The sequence below is a fragment of the Lactuca sativa genome, chromosome 7, assembly GCF_002870075.4.
Source record: "Lactuca sativa cultivar Salinas chromosome 7, Lsat_Salinas_v11, whole genome shotgun sequence".
NCBI classification, from domain to species: domain Eukaryota; kingdom Viridiplantae; phylum Streptophyta; class Magnoliopsida; order Asterales; family Asteraceae; genus Lactuca; species Lactuca sativa.
Window position 1 is genome coordinate 133,823,282 of NC_056629.2, and position 18,372 is coordinate 133,841,653.

The 18,372-nt window shown below is 35.0% G+C and overlaps 1 protein-coding gene and 1 non-coding gene across 5 annotated transcripts; one reads left to right on the top strand and one right to left on the bottom strand.

Annotated features, from left to right (window-relative positions):
- Positions 1-266: 266 nt before the first annotated feature.
- LOC111878394 (protein SEMI-ROLLED LEAF 2) lies at positions 267-6,178 on the top strand. 4 transcript variants are annotated; one of them, XM_023874901.2, is made up of 20 exons: positions 267-458; positions 853-991; positions 1,085-1,159; positions 1,242-1,357; positions 1,464-1,578; positions 1,818-1,946; positions 2,043-2,090; positions 2,196-2,389; positions 2,522-2,718; positions 2,800-3,083; positions 3,169-3,318; positions 3,400-3,777; positions 3,860-4,009; positions 4,136-4,208; positions 4,307-4,431; positions 4,581-4,772; positions 5,179-5,316; positions 5,399-5,539; positions 5,626-5,799; positions 5,885-6,178. In XM_023874901.2, exons 2-20 carry the CDS (start codon positions 857-859, stop codon positions 5,984-5,986), a joined length of 2,916 nt encoding a protein of 971 aa, XP_023730669.1. In that variant the 5' UTR covers positions 267-458; positions 853-856; the 3' UTR covers positions 5,987-6,178. The 4 variants fall into 4 exon arrangements, with proteins under 4 accessions (XP_023730669.1, XP_023730666.1, XP_023730668.1 ...); XM_023874898.3 differs by having other exon boundaries at positions 268-458; positions 4,136-4,214; XM_023874900.2 differs by having other exon boundaries at positions 270-458; positions 4,136-4,214; positions 5,402-5,539.
- A 3,071-nt stretch (positions 6,179-9,249) lies between these two features.
- TRNAM-CAU (transfer RNA methionine (anticodon CAU)) lies at positions 9,250-9,334 on the bottom strand. Its single transcript is given in 2 exon segments — positions 9,250-9,285; positions 9,297-9,334. It is a non-coding gene; the product is annotated as a tRNA-Met (tRNA).
- Between the last annotated feature and the right edge of the window lie 9,038 nt (positions 9,335-18,372).

An 18,372-nucleotide genomic window follows, 5' to 3' on the forward strand; every position in this document is an offset into this window, starting at 1 on the left:
TTTATTTCGGTTTCGGTTTATGCGGTTTTTTCAATTTTTTTGATTTGCGGTTCGGTTTTTGTTCACCCCTAATCAAAATTATCCAATACTATGCTGAATATCCAAAAAAAAAAAAAAATAAAAGAGTTATCGGATAGTATAAAATTTGAAATCTTATGTTCAAAATCAAAAAGGAAAGGTAAAAAGTTGAAATTCAAAAAAACTGGAAAGTAAAAAGCAAAAAAGTCTCCGTTGGGTGTTTTCAGTCTCCCAGGAGTCTGACAAAAGCTTCCCCCCTTCTCTCTTCTCACTTTCTCACTGTAACCCACGTGACCTCCGTACTCTTCCACAAACACAAGTCTTAATCATCCCTTTCATTCAAACAAACACTTTAGGTTGTTCTTCCCTCGAACATTTTTCTAAAATCCCCAAACTTGGAGGTTTTGTTACATCCGAATCTGCTTTTCTTCCGTGTGAAGGTAGAATTTCATACCTTTTTCCTTATTCTGCACTAGTTACTGTTCTGGGTTTTCTCGAAAAAGTTTTGATTTTGCTTGTTGTTGTACCATATTAGTCTCCTGTTCTCCGGGTTTGTGAAGTTTGTGCTTCTGGGTTGTTTATACTTCAGTATTGTAGGTGCATTCTTCTGATTTTGCTTTTCTGTTCGATTGTTGCATTTTTTTTGCGTTGTACTTAGCGTTCTGATATGAATAGAGTTTGCAAGTTAAAATTTCATCCGTGTTGTTGTTATACATTGTTGATGTTGGTGAATTTTGAGTGGCGGATTCGCTGATTTTGTGGGTATTTCTTAAATTAGGGTTATAAAGAAGTTAATTGCTACAATTTTAACCTGCTTCCGATCAATTTCTGTAGGAGAATGGGTGTGATTTCACGAAAGTTATTCCCAGCATGTGTAAACATGTGTGTCTGCTGTCCTGCTCTCAGATCACGTTCTAGGCAACCTGTGAAGAGATACAAGAAACTACTTGCAGAAATCTTCCCCAAATCACCTGTTAGTATACACATACGTGTTTACATTTGGAAAAATTTGATGCTTAAAAGACATAAATCCTAGTTCTATGAATGAAACTCTACTTTTGTGCAGGATGGCTCTCCAAACGAGAGGAAAATTGCAAAATTGTGTGAATATGCTGCTAAAAACCCTTTTCGTATCCCTAAAGTTAGTGACCACATTCTTTTTGTATAATCTTAATTAAGTTAATGACATGAAATTACCATTAAAGACTTTTTGCTTCGTTTAGATTGCAAAATATCTTGAAGAAAGATGCTACAAGGAGTTGCGATTAGATCATGTTCATCTGGTTAATGTTATAACAGAGGTGTATAGTAAGTTGATTTGCATGTGCAAAGAACAAATGTAAGTTGTTTCTTTTTGTTTTTGTGAAATAACTTTGTGTCATACCCCTTCTTAACTTAATACAAAAAGAATCCCAACTTTTTACGAATTTGCCCTTGTTTTTCAGGGCATATTTTGCTGTCAACCTGCTGAATGTTTCTATTGAACTTTTGGATGATTCTAAACGAGATTCAGTTCAGATAACTGGATGCCAAACCCTAACTCGATTTATATATAGTCAGGTGAATATTCAATATTCATTTCATATTTTCTATCACACATTGCAGAAAGACACATGACAAATTCGACTTAAAGTTGAATTCTATGGAAATATACAAAGGAATGGAATTGAATTTCCTTCCCTTAATGTCAACCAAACACATGACAATTGACAAATTCCAATTCCTTTGACAGATTCCGATTACTTTCATAGTTTTGTTACTTCTTTATGTTCTCTTACTCTAGACATGGTTTCCAACAGGTGGATGGAACTTACACATATAATCTTGAACATTTAGTTCAAAAAGTTTGTATGTTAGCTCGTAAACCTGAGGAAGAAGATGAAAAAAAGGGATTGAGAGCAGCAAGCTTGCAATGCCTTTCAGCCATGGTAAGTTATATTCAAACTTAATATAAGTCTTACAATTTTTTTCTCAAAGTAGTACGTTTGTTTTCTTCTGGTTTTGATGATATTTTTTTCATGCAGATTTGGTTTATGACAGAGTTCTCACATATATTTGGTGATTTTGATGAGGTTTGTCTATTTCTACCGCTTTTTTTTTATTTAATTATCATAATAATGATGACATTTACTGATTTATCCTATTTTTTTTTTATTAAAAAAAAATCCAAATTGCAGATTGTACATGCGGCTTTAGGTAACTATGAGCCAAATACAAACAATGAACAAGATGATGATGGAGAGGAAGCGCATCATAATTGGGTGAATGAAGTGGTTAGATGTGAAGGAAGGGGGATTCCTATCGACACTGATTCTAGCTACACTTCTCTCAAACCACGTCCTGAAAAGAAAGATCCTTCCCTTTTAACTAGGTCATTTTCTATCCCTTTCTAAGATGAATGTCTGCAAAAGACGAAATTGCTCTCATCCTCATCATCGACAAAACCCTAGAAAGCTAAATAACATGTGTGAATCGATTTTTGTTTCTTTGAATGTGGTTATAGAGATGAGGCGGAGACACCTAAAGTATGGGCTCAAATTTGCATTCAAAGAATGGTGGAACTTGCTAAAGAAAGTACAACAATGCGTAGAATATTGGATCCGATGTTTGTATATTTTGATACTAACAGACACTGGGTCCCTCCACGTGGGTTAGGGTTGATTGTTCTATCTGATATGGCCTACTTTGTAGAGAGCCCAGGTATTTATACGTTTTTTTTGAAGAGGTCAATGCAAAACATGGCGACGTGATTGTTTAGCAATTTGTTTGCGTTTATTTCAGAAAACAAGCAGTTGATATTGGCTTCGATTGTTCACCATTTGGATCACAAAAACATTTCACATGATCCAGAATTGAAATCATACGTTATCCAGACTACTTCTGCTTTGGTTCGCCAAGTTAGGTCTGAAGTTGCACTCAAAGATATTGGATATGTCACTGATCTCTGCAGACATTTGAGGAAAAGTCTTCAAGCAACTGTTGAATCTGTTGGTGAACATGAGTTTAACTTGAATGCGTTACTTCAATCATCCATAGAAGATTGTTTATTCGAAATTGGCAAAGGGGTATGTATGCGTATTGACTATTTTCCAAAAGGATTTAAACTTTCTCTGTAGAATCTGACTTAAACTTGTGTTATGCTCTTTCTAGATTCCTGATGCACGCCAACTGTTCGATGTAATGTCAACAACACTTGAGAAGCTAGCACCTAGTAGTAATGTTGCTAGGGCAACTACTGGATCAATGATCATTCTTGCACACATGATTGTTGTTGCATCTGTTTCCTCAAATTCACAACAGGTGAGCATAATCATCAAACTTTTTTTTTTTCAAAATTAAAGTTTAGTTTTCTAAAATCTCTCTTGTATTATATTATACCAGGTGTTCCCTGAGGATCTTCTTCTTCAACTTTTGAAACTAATGTTGCATCCAGATGTTGAAATACGATTGAGTGGACACCAAATCTTTTCTGTTCTTCTCATTCCAAATTCTAACCATTTGAGGCGTGATACTGATGCTTCTACTTCTAATCAAACAAGAAGATGGAGTTCTGATACTGCATCTGTGTTTGCCTCTGTTACATCTTTACTCGATAAGCTTCGTGGAGAAAAAAATGGAAAAGAAATTGTTTGTATTCAAGATGGGGATAACAACAACACTGAGGCTGAAAGAAAGCATCCTGGGTGGGCCCACAAGAAATCCCCAAACTTTCAGAAATTATCTTCCATCACTGCTGGTGAAATCACACTGTCTGATGCAGTAAGAACCTTTCATTCTTCCTTTTACAAATTTGCCCTAATCTTCATTTATCCCTTTAAAATTTTAAAATTTTATTTGACAGGAGTCATCTGTTATGAAGTTTAGTGAGGATCAAATAACTCAATTATTGTCTGCTTTTTGGATTCAAGCCAATCTTCCTGATAACACTCTTGAAAATATCGAAGCTTTAGCTTATTCTTTCTGCTTAACACTTATTTCTTTGCGACTTAAGGTGAGACAATATAAATATAAATATAAATATAAATATAAATATAAATATAAATATAAATATAAATATAAATATAAATCTTATCAACATATTTAAAATTTAAATATCTCTTATTATATTTTATTGCAGAATCCCAATGACAATCTTGTGGTTAGGATCTTCCAACTTCCTTTGTCACTTTGGAAGATATCATTTGATCATGGTAATGGTATGTGAAAAAGTGGAGATTTTTTGGGAGTTTTAGATTTGGAGAGATTAAAAAATGTTATGGAAATTAATTTCTTTTTTGATATTGGTCAGGAATATTGTGTCCAGCTCACCAAAGATCACTTGTTACATTATCAACAGCAATGCTGATGTTTGCAGCCAAGATGTATCAAATTCCAGATGTTGCTGATGTACTCAAGCCAATGCTTAAATCTGATGTAAGTTTACACTTTAAACACTTTTTTTATTTGTAATAAATAAAACGAGAAAAAGTTAATAAAAAATGGCTCTGACTATTTATATGATAATCTTGTTTCCAACCTTTTGATTTTAACTTTGGTGGATAATTAAATTAATTTTGTTTTAGGTTGATAACTACTTGGGTATCAGTGATGATTTTCAAGTTTTTATAAAGCCTCAAGCAGATATAAAAAGTTATTGTTCAGAACATGATAATCAAGTGGCTGCTGCTCTTCTTTCTGATTTGCAAATCAAGATGTTTAAATCTAATGAGATGATTGTCGATATTTTAGTCCATAAATTATCCAGCATAACCGAGGTATAGTTTCTAAGATTCCATGAAAAGACATAAATACCCTTTATCATTCTCATCATTGAAGATAGCCCTAGTAAGCTTTTTATTGGCTTTATGTGTTTAGCATGCATTGGACCTGAGACTAGAACTGATGTCAATAGGAAAAAAAGATACAAATTTTTGTCCCACCCAAAAAGGTGGAAAAGACATAACTGCCCTCCTCAATTTCATTATAGAAAACAGCCCTACAAAGCTCTTTTTGAGGCCTCGTTTGTTCTCCAATACTTGACAGAACAGATTGGAAATGATGTCAATGTGACAAAATTCACTATTTTTTGTCCCACCCAAAAATGGTGCCAAAGACATAAATGCCCTTCTCATCCTCATCTTTTTTTTTTTTTTTTTTTAATATAATAAAAATAAATAAAAGATGGAAGCAGAAGAAGTACGTATTCAGTTGTTGGAAACTTTCATGCCGGATGATGCCATATTTGGTCAAGAATCAATGCTTCATTTAGATCACTCACATAGAGTCGCACATTCAAAAGAATCCCTTTCTTTTGACACGGTATCTTCTTCTTCCTCTTCTATGTTACATATTCTCATGCCATATTTTTATATATCTACTAACGATTAAACTTTTTTTTTAGCAGGATTTTCCCACAAATTCGTTGGTTGAAGATGATGCAAGCAGTGAATCATCTGTTTCAGATCTGTCTCGCTTCATATCCAAATCTCCTACACCAAGCTCCATGTCTCATGTCATTAGCATCCGACAGCTTCTTGAATCAGTAATTTAATATTTACTAATATGAAGATTGCAATATTTGTAGTGGAAAGATTTAAAGATTTTTGATGTATTTGGATGATATGATAGGCACTAGAAGCAGCTGGACAAGTGGCTGGAGCATCTGTGTCAACCTCTCCCCTACCGTTCAGCACCATGGCTGGGCAGTGTGAAGCCCTAGGCACAGATTCAAGGAAAAAGCTCTCCACTTGGCTCTCTCATGCAAACACTGATGCAACAAAACCTTCACCCATGCCTATCAAGGTCATTCTTATTTCTTATTATGCCTAAACACAAATGAAACTACATTTGCTAATCATATGAGTTGTTTTTTTGTTAATTAATGTAGATTTTGGGTGAAGATGAGCCACTTTGTAGAGGAATGAATGGACTGAGGCTACCTCCTGCTAGCCCATTTGATAACTTTTTAAAAGCAGCTAGATATGGTTAGATCTCTTGTTAATACCTGTTTCTACTAACTCATGTCGATCAAATGTATGAATTAAACTTGAGGATTTGTTTGTATGTAATCGTGTTGAGTATTGTTTGATGTCGTTAAGGTTGTGATGCACATGTAATGTTAGCTAACTTGGGCTCATATGAGGTTTGACTCTGAATATGTGATCCTTTTTTCCTTCCTTCAGTTTGTTATGCTTGTTGTGTAGATATATAATTGAGGTCTTTTTTGTGCATGTTTTAGAACCAATATTTGTTATGGGATATGATCTAAAATTGTATGTAAAATCGAAATTACTTGTACATCTTTGGAAGTTTAATAGTTTTGGAGATTGAGATGGATGCTCAACCTTAGTGACTAATTATCATTACTAACAATTTGTATCGTGTGAAAGTTAATTTTAATATGTATTTTTAATAATCTTAACTAGTATTTGTTTATAATACTTATGTAACGGCAGTAGCGTTTTATAATCTAAGGAATGTCTGTTGGAGATTTAGTACTTCAACAATTTAACAAACAATTCAACACAATGAGTAATAATGCAAACGAAAAAACAACATAATATTTAATGTGATTCCCACCATTAGAATGATATGCTATGTCCATGCGTGCACACGAGAGAGATTTTTTATTGATTAATGATGAATTATAGTTATGCTATCTTAGCTTTTGGTCACACGAATAAAAGGTGTATATATAGGAACAAAAGACATAAAAATCTGCCAAGAAGGCCAACCTTGCATTATGAAGAAAAAGGCTTATACTAGCCCACAAAATAAAATAAAAAATCCATGGGGTACTAGTACTACCTGCAAGGGCGAAATCTTCAACTTGGAGGCTGATTAACCATCAATCTCAACCACTTATTTATCTTTCCGTAAAACCCTTTGTCGTACCGACGCGACGCAACGGGGGAGATGTAATATTTATATGTGAATATAAATGTACGTATATTTATATATGAAGCAATCACCTCCCCACTGCCACTTCCACTACCACTATCTATACCACCACAACCACCTCCATCTTCGCCATTGCCACCATCACCACCACTTCCACCGCCACCGCAACCTCTTCCACCACATCCATCACCGTTGCTACTGCTGTCACCACTTCCGCAACCCTTGCCACCACCTCCGTCACCATGTTCGCCATCACCACCCCTACCACCACCATCACTGCCACGCCACCGCTACCCTTGCCACAACCACCACCTTTGCCACCAACCTCTGTATCTATATATGAATAATCACTTATGAATAGACATATACTTATTCATATATGAATATATACTTATTCATATATAATATACGTGTACATATGTGAATACACTTATTACTATATATTCAAATACTTATATATATATATATATATATATATATATATATATATATATATATATATATATATATATATATATATATATATATATATATATATATAAACACCCTCATTTCAAGTACATGAAAAGCGAATTGAAGCCATGAACAACTTCAATTTTTGTTGTCATCAAGATGATAATATTTGATGGATTCTTTGTGCCAATGATTTTTGAGAGTCCCATCACTTATTAGTTAACAGATAAAGTGGTACCTCATCAGAATGTGTTTCGTCCTACTGTGAAAAACTAGATACTTTACCAAGTGGACTGCGGTATGGTTGTCACAAATCAATATATAATCTTCCCGCTACATCCCACGTTTTAACTTGAAGCTCTTCAACTGTATGAGTTCCTTGCTTTTACAATAGCCATGTACTATAATTTTGTGGTTGAAAGAGCAACACTCTTATGTGATCTAGACATCACTGATTGCCATGCTCCTGATTGTGAAAACATCCCCAACACTCGTGATATTGTTTAAAAAATAAGAGACCTTTGACAACCAAGGCCTCTATACAAACAAGGCTCACAATGGTCGAAGACTTGGGCTAGGTTAGCTTCTTGTTGTGTTTCTCGCCTTGGTTTCTTGCATTCTGCAGCATAGTGCCCATATTCTTGGCAATTGTAACACTGAATGTGACTCTTGTCTCGATTATCATACATACCACGTGTGTCTTCACGAGACTGTTGGTTGTTGTCTCTTCCACGACCTCCACGGTTTGCATAATTGCCACCACGAACTCTTCCCCGACCACCTTGGTTTTGCATGTTGCTGCGATTGTTTTCCTGTGAGGAAGGTCCATGTTCTTCGTTTTGTTTCTCTTGTGTTTCTGTCCATTCTTGGTGAGTAAATGACAACCTCTTCCCACCAAGTTCAGTCTGACTACGCACACATTCTTCATGAGCTTTCAATCTCCCGATAAACTTCTCGACAATCATCATTTCAAGACCCGCAAATTACTCGATTGTTGAAGCAATTTGCAAGAACTTATCTGGTACAATACGAAGCAACTTTTTCACACTTTCTTATTTCAATCCAAGGTAGGGTCGATTTAATATGTGATCCTTAATAACTCTTCGTCTCTGAAATCCCATTGATTGTTTTGTTTATATGTTGCAAATAGTTTTGTGGTTTTTTGATTTGATAGCAACTGCCTTATACGGATACATATGAGGTGCTTGATGAAACGCTTGATGCATGGGATTAAACAAAAGGATCAGCTATGGAACAGAATAAAGTTTTGTTACATTAGATGTGAAGTTCTTTTTTCAATGGTCAAAGAGGATATTGTGTTGCAAAAAACTGAAAATGGTATGCAACTCTTCCACATTTTTTCTTTCTTTACAACATAAATTCTAATGAGTTTTTGTTACAAGCAATCTGAATCAACCACCCAAATCCCAGATTTGTATAAAGCACTGTACTTCCATTTGTACCAAAACTAACAAATGCTTTTAGTTTTTACATGAAAAAGATTTTCAATTTTGTTTTGCCTTGGTCATGATTGTGGAATTATGATTTTGGTTTTCACAGCAACATATAAATACGCTCTCTGATCCTTGATCATGATTGTGGAATGAACATTTGATGGTGTCAATTGGACATTGTTTGATCTTTATCCAGGGGATCATCACAGGTACAAAAACAAAATGATCATTAGTATGCTTATGTTGCAATTTCTTTTAAGGTCTTTGAAAAATACCGTAAATGTCCTTCTGGTAATATATTAGAGTATGATTTGTAATCGTGTCTGCTATGCAAAAAGATGTAAATGCCCTTTAATAACACTTATAAATACGTCAAGAGACTCTCAAATACTTGAAGGTCTGTTGTAGGCATTGAGAGAAAAGAATTATAAAGGTAAAAATATATTGGGGTGAGAGAGGCTCGAACTCTCGACCTCAGGATCACTCTTTAGCTATGAGACCTACGCGCTAGCCAACTGCGCCACCACCCCGATGTGTATGCTAATATAATTGTTTATATTTCAACGCACAGATGTATAATAAAATATAAGCCACCAATGCTTGTGATCTCTGTTTTGATTCCCCGGCTCAAAACAAATCAACTACGATGGACATTTACTGGTGCTTTTGAGGTACACAACACGTTATATATCAAATGGTCAAATTTATTTACTTACGTTAAGTAACACATCTAATTCTTCTGTAAGATTTCTTACTACTCCAAAATCTCTTTTTATTTCCATATATTTTTTATAGTGCCACATAAGCAATCATATTCCAAAGTTATCTTTAATTTTATGAGAAATCAAGGGAGGCACGATTTCTTATTTTATATTATTCCATTATTTGGAAACATGCCGAGTCAATAAGTGCAACAAATGAGCCAATCTTAAACATCTCATTGGACCATGGAAAGCCATTGGTCTCATCAAGTCCCATGATCGTGTTGTCATTTGCCAAAAGTTTGGTCATGATTCTTGCGTCAAAATTATCGAGCTTCAAGACTAAATCACAAAATCACCTTTTATAAGGTATTTCTGATTCTGCTAGTGAACAATTTGACATGTTTGTATAATAAATGCACATATTCTGCAACTATAGCCAGAAATAAAACAAACAGATTTTGTCATTTCATTTGAAATATTCATCACCCAGAATGATTCAACAAACTACCACCTAAACTTCATGTATCCCTTTTCCCCCAAATGACCAACAAACAAGACTTGTAACATAACATTACAAAAACATCAAAAACAGATCAACCAACAACAAAGCGCAACACAAAACAAACATCAAATGCTGTCTAATTTCTAAAATCTACCCATATATGTTTTGCTTGAAAATCCTTCATGAAATTGAAAGCAACCAACTTCTCAACACCAGCAAAAGGTCGTATCTTGGGTGGTGTTGCTACTTCTCTAGCTCATATTTTCTTCATTTGAATCATGACTCTTTGCTGAACACAACAAGGTAAGCTATTCAAATCATATATAACTAGTTGTGAGACCCGTATAATATACGGGTTGATTAAAACAAAATGTTAAGTACGAACGATTAAATAGAAATTTTATTTGAATTTGAAATTGAAATAAGTGAAAATTATGAGGAAAAAATATGCAAATAATAAATTAATTAAAATTATGAGTTTAGTGTGTACTAAACGGGTTAATTATAACAAAATATTAAACATAAAGGTTTAAACTGTAAATTTATTTGGAATTAAATTTGAAATTTAAAATTTGATAATCATTATGGTAGGTTTAATTTATAGAAAGTAAATCAATGATATATTGAAAATGAAAATCAAAGTAATGACAAGTGGAAAATAAATATATTTTAAATTATAACAAAATGACATGTGACTAATCTTATGAGAGAATGACATGTGACAAAGTCATTTTCATTTATTAGAGTAGATTTTGGTTAATAAAAATTTCTTCTATCTGTTTGAGCCAAATTTTAAATTAATTGTTGATTATGTGTGTGAGTAATGTATGATATCAGATGAGAAAATTGCACATTGAAGGAAAAAATCATTCTCCAAGTAAGATCTAGCTTTTTTTCCTTTTTTTTTGGCTTAAACCATTAAGATTGGCAATTTCAAATCCTCCTATTATCAACCACTTGCAGAAGACTACATTAAAGAAGGTGCCTTCAGCCTGCTTATTAATGAGCATCATATATATATATATATATATATATATATATATATATATATATATATATCACTGTGATTGTCTGATATATAGTTACTACCTGTTTTAGGTAAAAAACTTGTTGGCTGTTGAAAATGGTCATGTTCAACATGGTAAAATTCAGATAGAAGATGTTTTTTAAGGTAAGACGTGATCATATACTAAAAGATGCTTTTAAGCAGTTGAACACATTACCAGAAGAGGATCTTTGTTAATTGGTTGGGTATCGTGTTTCAACTGTTGCATTTGTCTAGGTAAGTAGGTTTGAACATATGTGTTAATTGGAGAGGGTGTTTTGTCGGGGGAATTGATATGATATGATGAAAAAGTTAATATATTATATTTATTTAGCATTTGAATGATTATTTGTATTTGACATACTATATATTGTGAAATTGATTGTTTTTTTTTCTTTTGTTGTGTATTATATGTTATTTTGTATTATGAGAGAATAGTTTTCTTTTAATTTGAAAATTAGTATATCTATAAAAAATAATTTTTTAAACACTTAAAATTATGACATGCAAACTGCGTGTCGTCTTCCTTTATGATAGGGGATTTAATGACATGCAATATGTGTCGTAAGCTTATGACACGGAAATGAGTTTTGTCTTCCTTTATGACAAAGTCTTAATGACACACTTTTGCATGTCATCTGTACCCTTTATGAAATGCAATGCATGTCATAAAAGACATTTTTCTAGTAGTGGAAAGAGCCTAAAAATGCCTGAGAAGTGGGCTTCAAGATGGCCTTTAGCCTCACCACAAAGTCTTATGAGCTTTGACTGTATTTCTTGAATATTGGCTGGGAGAGTGGATATGTTTATAGAACAGGGTGGGACGCATGTGCGAACCAACTGTGAAGACGCTATCAACATCTTTGGAGCTTTTGGAGCTGTTGCAACGGGTGGACCTTACCATTGGATCCGATTTTAGCTTTTTTCTCCAAGTTTTGGTAAAAAAACCCTAACTTATTTTTTCTGTTACATCCATTGAGTTTTTTTTATTGATATTTGATGCTTCCTATTGGTTAAGGAAAATTAAAATTAGAATTGTGAATATTTGAGCAGTGTATCCATCAACAAGTAACTTCCAATTTGATTTAGTTTTTTGATTTCTCCATTGAAGGATGATGATTATGATGAACCAGATTTGTTCCGTTTGAAAATGTTGCTAGTAAAAAGGAGGATTGGGATCCTTTTAAGGAAATCGAGGATCCAAAACACTTTTTTGTAGCTTTCCTGCAAATATCTCTTCTCAATTCCATGAGAGATTCCCGTTGGTTGTTATGAGACATCTTTCTCCTCCTAATCAAACTGCACTTGTGAAGCTATGAAGTTCCTATAATATTCTCATAGTATGAACAATCAATCACTGGACTTGATTTGTTTGCTATTATAAACTTAACTACCATTAGTAGGTATATTCTTCTTTTTTTTTTAATTGAAATCATGTCTGATTATTTTCGAGTCTGTTTGAAAAAATATTAAGTTATCTACTATTCTACTTACTTATTGTCCAAATTCATTGATGCTTTTTAATAGAATTTGCAGTTGTGATGGCGGCAATCTTGGCAAAAAAGGTGAATATTATGAATACAGGTAAATGAAAGCTAGAATCTCATTCAGTTAATATACTTGGAATCAAAGTGTTGTTGTTTGTTATTATTATTTTGATTTATATTTTGATGTAATATATCACAAGGTTAGTGTGTGAAAATTACAAGAGTCAAATTCATCTTCATTTGATGCATGCACATATTTTGTGTAAATGCTGCCAAGATTACCCATACTACCTTCCTTCTTGTCCCTCTTCTTAGATGACTCGACATTGTAAATTCAAAACATTTTGCTCCAAGTGCCAGGGTCACATACAATCCTTAAATGTTATTAAGGGAATCTATTCTATAAAGTGATGGTCATTATTGTTTACAAAATCCCAGTAACAAAGCATTGTAACTTAAGAACATTTTACTCCAAATTTTCATTAGACTCACTTAAAAGATGAAATCAGAAAATACAAAGCTTCTCTAATACTCAAAATAACAATAGAAAACCCTAATGATTTTTCTACAGCTAGCCTCTCCCACGGTATCCCTACCAAAATTTTCACAGAAGATACCCTGATTATTCCTAGAAATTTATATGCTAACCCTCTAACAAATATTATACTTTAAATGCCCCAAACGCCCTTCCAAATATTCAACACATGTTATAGGTATATGTTAATAGTTCAAAAAATAAATCCTTTAAATCAATGGAACGTTGTATATATAGTTATATATTATATTCCTCTCAATTATCAAATTATATTCCTCCCATTATATTTCGTAATAAATCATTTCAAAAAAAAAAATTATATTTCATCAAAAAAAATCATTGCTTGGATGTAAGGATCCAAACTAGAATCCCTCTACTAGAATTACATCTAAGAACACCACTTGAACAATGTGATAAATCCTAGGAGAGGGGAGAGGCAAAACGAAACCATAAACCCTAAAAAGGGTTTATTTTCGTCAACTATAAGGTGAGGCGATGGGAGGCCGAAATTTCTAGGGTTTGATCCCTAGATCTATATTTATAGGCTCTTAGTTACTTAGTGCAAAAGCAACTGCCTTATTGTTGAATTCACCCCTTGGACTGTTTCTATTAGTTAAACTCTTTTAATTAATTAACATCCAGTCCCTGTAATTAATTAACTTCTAATAAATGAAAAATTAATAAACTAATTTCTTCTAAATCCTTTTTGTCTATTAATTACTCAAATGGGTATTAAGGGCATCCTAAAACGACTTTGTTATTATTAAAAATATTACCAATAATTATGACCTTTGACACTATTTCCATCAGTCTCCCTTAGATATGTCATCAACTATATGAGGTCTAATACTTTCAAATAATCAACAGAGAGTGTGCCATCCAATTCAACTAGCCAACTATACACAGTCTCTATGCTATATCCAATTACTATGCACAATCTACTATTACTCCATGATAGTCTTTAATCATTACTTATGTAACACCCGTTCCTCGAGGTATTATTTAATTTATTGAGTTAATAATTGTGTGGGCTATCACTTGGCCATTGGATTCATTTAAAGTGGACTTAGAAAGTCGGTCGAGAAGATGGGCCGCCCATAAGCCGTACGCGCGGCGTAACCTGGCGTACACGGGATGTAATGGCCATTGGATTCGAGGGACGCGGGTGCGTACTCCCAACATACTAAGAAGTACGCCCAGCATACACGGGCAGATGCTAAACCCTAATTTTAGAGTTAAGGACCTGTAAATACCCCATTATAGCCTCCCGTTTGGACTCCTCACCTGTTCATCACCCTCAGAGAAACCCTAACTCGTTCATACTGTTTCTTGTGTGTGTGTTTGACATTTTTGAGGTTATTTTAGCAAAGAAGGACTTGGAAGAAGAAAGGAAAGGTTGGAGAAGAAGCCCTTGAGTACCTTGAGCTCAAACATCTGGAACAATGTGACATCCCCAAAATCTCGGCCAGAAAAGACCGATTTCATTTATGCTTTTTAAATTAATTTCAGAGTAAATCCTTTTGTTTTAAAAGAGTTGCGGAATTTGTTCCCAAAAACAAAATATGATAAAATAATATTTATCAAAGCATTTCATCAAGAGATGCATTTTCATTATATAATCAAAACTCGGGATGTCATGTTCCGATACAGACCATAAAGCATAAACAATAACATTACAAGTCATTCAACAAATATATACATATACAGACTTGTAAACAAAACAATTTGATGATTCATCCATCTTATGTCCTCATGCCACTACCTGTGATACAAATAAAACTGAGTGGGTCAGGCTTGGGAGCCTGGTGAGCATATAGGGTTTTCAACCCACAATAAATAATTATATTTAATTTCACCAACCAACAATAAGCCGATTACCCATTCCCGTTATCCTCACTTTATTTCCCTAAAACAACATCTATCTCGAGGGACCTAATCTAGGATTGTCATCGGGATGGACATTACTGCTAAGGGGTTTCCTCAACACTAGATATCCTAAAGGCAACCATGAGGGGGATAGAGTACACCGGTGAACACATCGTTCACAACACCTACAGGTTATGAACCTGCTAGCGTTCCACAGGACTGTCTAGAAAGAGTCTGTGGTCGTTATCTATACTCCACTGAATAAGTAGATTAACAACAACAACATCGAGGCCTCTCATCTGTTTATCACACATCAACTATCTACCCATGTTCTACCCAACATATTAGTAGATATATATATATATATATATATATATATATATATATTTTTATACATAGTTTAAAACCTGTATAACATTCTCATTCAATACATATTCCAAACCACAGATGAGACACAGACACATAACACGTATTTCATAGAGAATAAATCATATATACGAGATAGAAGAAAGTGAATATACATTCACGCATATAACAACAAAATATACACATAACACGTATTTCGTATAAAATACTTCATAATTATGTGTTAAAAGAAGGTAACTCCACACTCACTTGATCAGAAGATGACCGGACAGCACTACTGCTTGTAGAAGTAGTATTCTTCGCTAGATCTGGAAGATCTTCAAGAAAACCGGGCTTCTTGCGGGCAGTGCTTCGGATCGGGAATTGCACTTCTCGGGATCTTCGGGGCTTCGGGACTTGCTTCGGGGCTCAGGATTGATATCGGGGCTTCGGGATATTTCTTTCACGTAAAACGGGATAAAAACGCGAGAGGAAGGAAGAATGGAGCAATAGAACTCGGCTGCACTCCAGGATTGATATCGGGGCTTCGGGATATAGGGTCTGGATCCTAGATTTACACTGGGCATAAATCTAGGTACGCTGGGCGTAACCTGGATAGGATCGCTGACTCCCCCTCCCCCCCCCCCCCCCCCCCCTTGGATAATATCAGATATTTTATAATAAAATTTAATATCGAAATTATTTAATAAACTTCAAAAATTTATATCTTCCTCATACGAACTCCGTTTTTGACGTTCTTTATATCCCCGTGTAGGTGAGACTCCGCTCTACAACTTTTGTTTAGACTCCGTCGGCTAATTTTAATTTATTTTAATTATTTATTTTTAGTAGGCCGGGACAGGAAAACTCCGTTATAAATTCATAACTTCCTCATCCGACGTCCGTTTTTGCCTATCTTTTTATCGTTTCACTACAATTAACGAGATCTTTGATTCTCGTTTAGATTGTTTCGGTTAAAAACCGCTCGGTCTCAAATCGAGTATTCGGGCTACATACTGCTAAGTCGAAACTTCAGAAAATCATAACTTCCTCATACGAAGTCAGATTTGGACGATCTTTTTATGCACGCTCTCGGTTTAACGAACTCTACGACATTCATTTAGATCACTAAGGCTAAATATCGCTCTAATGTATATTTCACTTTTTACGTCATTCAGCGTTGCCGGTTCTGTCGCGAAACTTCGACAGGTCATAACTTCTTCGTTATAACTCGGATTTCGACATTCTTTATATATTCGGAAACCTCGTTCCAACTACTACAACATTATACATAGATACCAGCTTTATCTAACATTTTATTTTGACGCTTATTTTTATGCTTCATTACATTAAGACACACAATTAAGCACAAAACACATAATACTCAAATAATACACTTTTATTATTTCAAAACGGGTTACAAAGGTTAACCTAGACTATTACATCAACATTAATGACAAGCCCAGAAACACATGTGTTACAATTCTCTCCACCTTAGAATGATTCTGTCCCCGGAATCACACATCAACAAACAAATGCGGATAGCGACCCATCATGTCACTCTCCGTCTCCCAGGTGAGATTCGGCCCATTTGTGTGTTTCCATCGGACAAGCACTAACTCGACCATCTTGCGTCGCAACTTCTTAGTCTTTCGGTCAACGATTGCCTCTGGTTCTTCAATCAACCTTTTGTTCTCATCGATTCTCAACTCCGAAAGTGGAATCATGTCTCTGGTTCTTCCATCAACCGTTTGTTCTTCAATCAACCTTTTGTTATCAACGATTGCCTCTGGTTCTTCAATCAACCTTTTATTATTTCAAAACGGGTTACAAAGGTTAACCTAGACTATTACATCAACATTAATGACAAGCCCATAAACACAGGCGCTACAAACAAGCTCACCATTTGGCAGCAAGAGGAGGTATAAAGCTCCTATCTTTCCTCCTCAAAGTCTAGATCTATTGTTTTGAAGATTTGGACCTTTTTAGGTCCAAAGATTAGATCTTGACCTTCAACTTCGATTTTGAGCTTAGGGTTGCTACCCTTGAAGCTCAATGAGTTCCTTTAGCCATAAAGTTGCAAGCTTTGAGGCTTTTATGAAGACATGCAAGAGATCTAGCCATTTTTATGGAAGTTCATTGTTATTCTTAGTGTTGGGCTTAATTGGTGGATTGCAAGCCACCAAGTGATCAAATTTAAGAGTTGGGGCGAAGCATGGGGGGATTAAGTCGTTTTGGAGAAAAGTGCTTAATAGGAGAGTACGCTGGGCGTACACGCCAGTAAGCGCAACGTACAAGCCCTTCAACAGTACGCGCAACGTACATCGAGGTACGCCCATCGTACATCGAGGTACACCCAGCGTACGCTCAGTCAGTGGACTTTTGTTATTGGGTCTTGGTTTGGGCCAAATCTTGGACATAGTAGTAACGGGCCTTTAGAAGTCAGTTAAGGGCCCAAGGATTAGTGGGCTTGGAAGGAAAGGCTACTTGAAGAGTTGGCCCCAATTTAGAAAATTGGGCCATTTGGGGACTTAATGGGCCTTAGTGAGGACTAGAAAGGATTGGGTCTAGGTCACGACCCAAAATAGATCAGAGGGGTAAAATAGTCATTTTACCCATGGGAAAGTGATCAGTTTTTGACTACATGTCTATTTGGTCATTATAGCCGGGGAGTAGTTGGAGCAGCAGTCGGTGTCACTTTTGAGCGAGTTATTCAGTAGTCAGTTTGAGAGGTGAGTTTTCCTTCAGTAGGAATGGGCCTAGGGCACCAATGCTGGCCTGTTTTAGTAGTTATAGTATTCCAGGGCGAGCCCGATGCCAGGATTATCCCGATGCAGTTTTATATGTTTCCGGACATTGGTCCGATGCCGAGGTGGTCCCGAGAAGTAGTTATGTATGCTTGATGTCTTTTGTAGTTTATGCATGTTATTTGTTATGTGTTATGTGTTCCAGGCTTCGGTCCGATGCTGTGGAAAGGCCGATGTATGCAAGTTCATATGTTGTATATTACATGTTCCGAGCTTTGGTCCGATGTCAGGCAAGTCCGATATAGTATGTGTGATTATGTTATATGCTTATGTTATG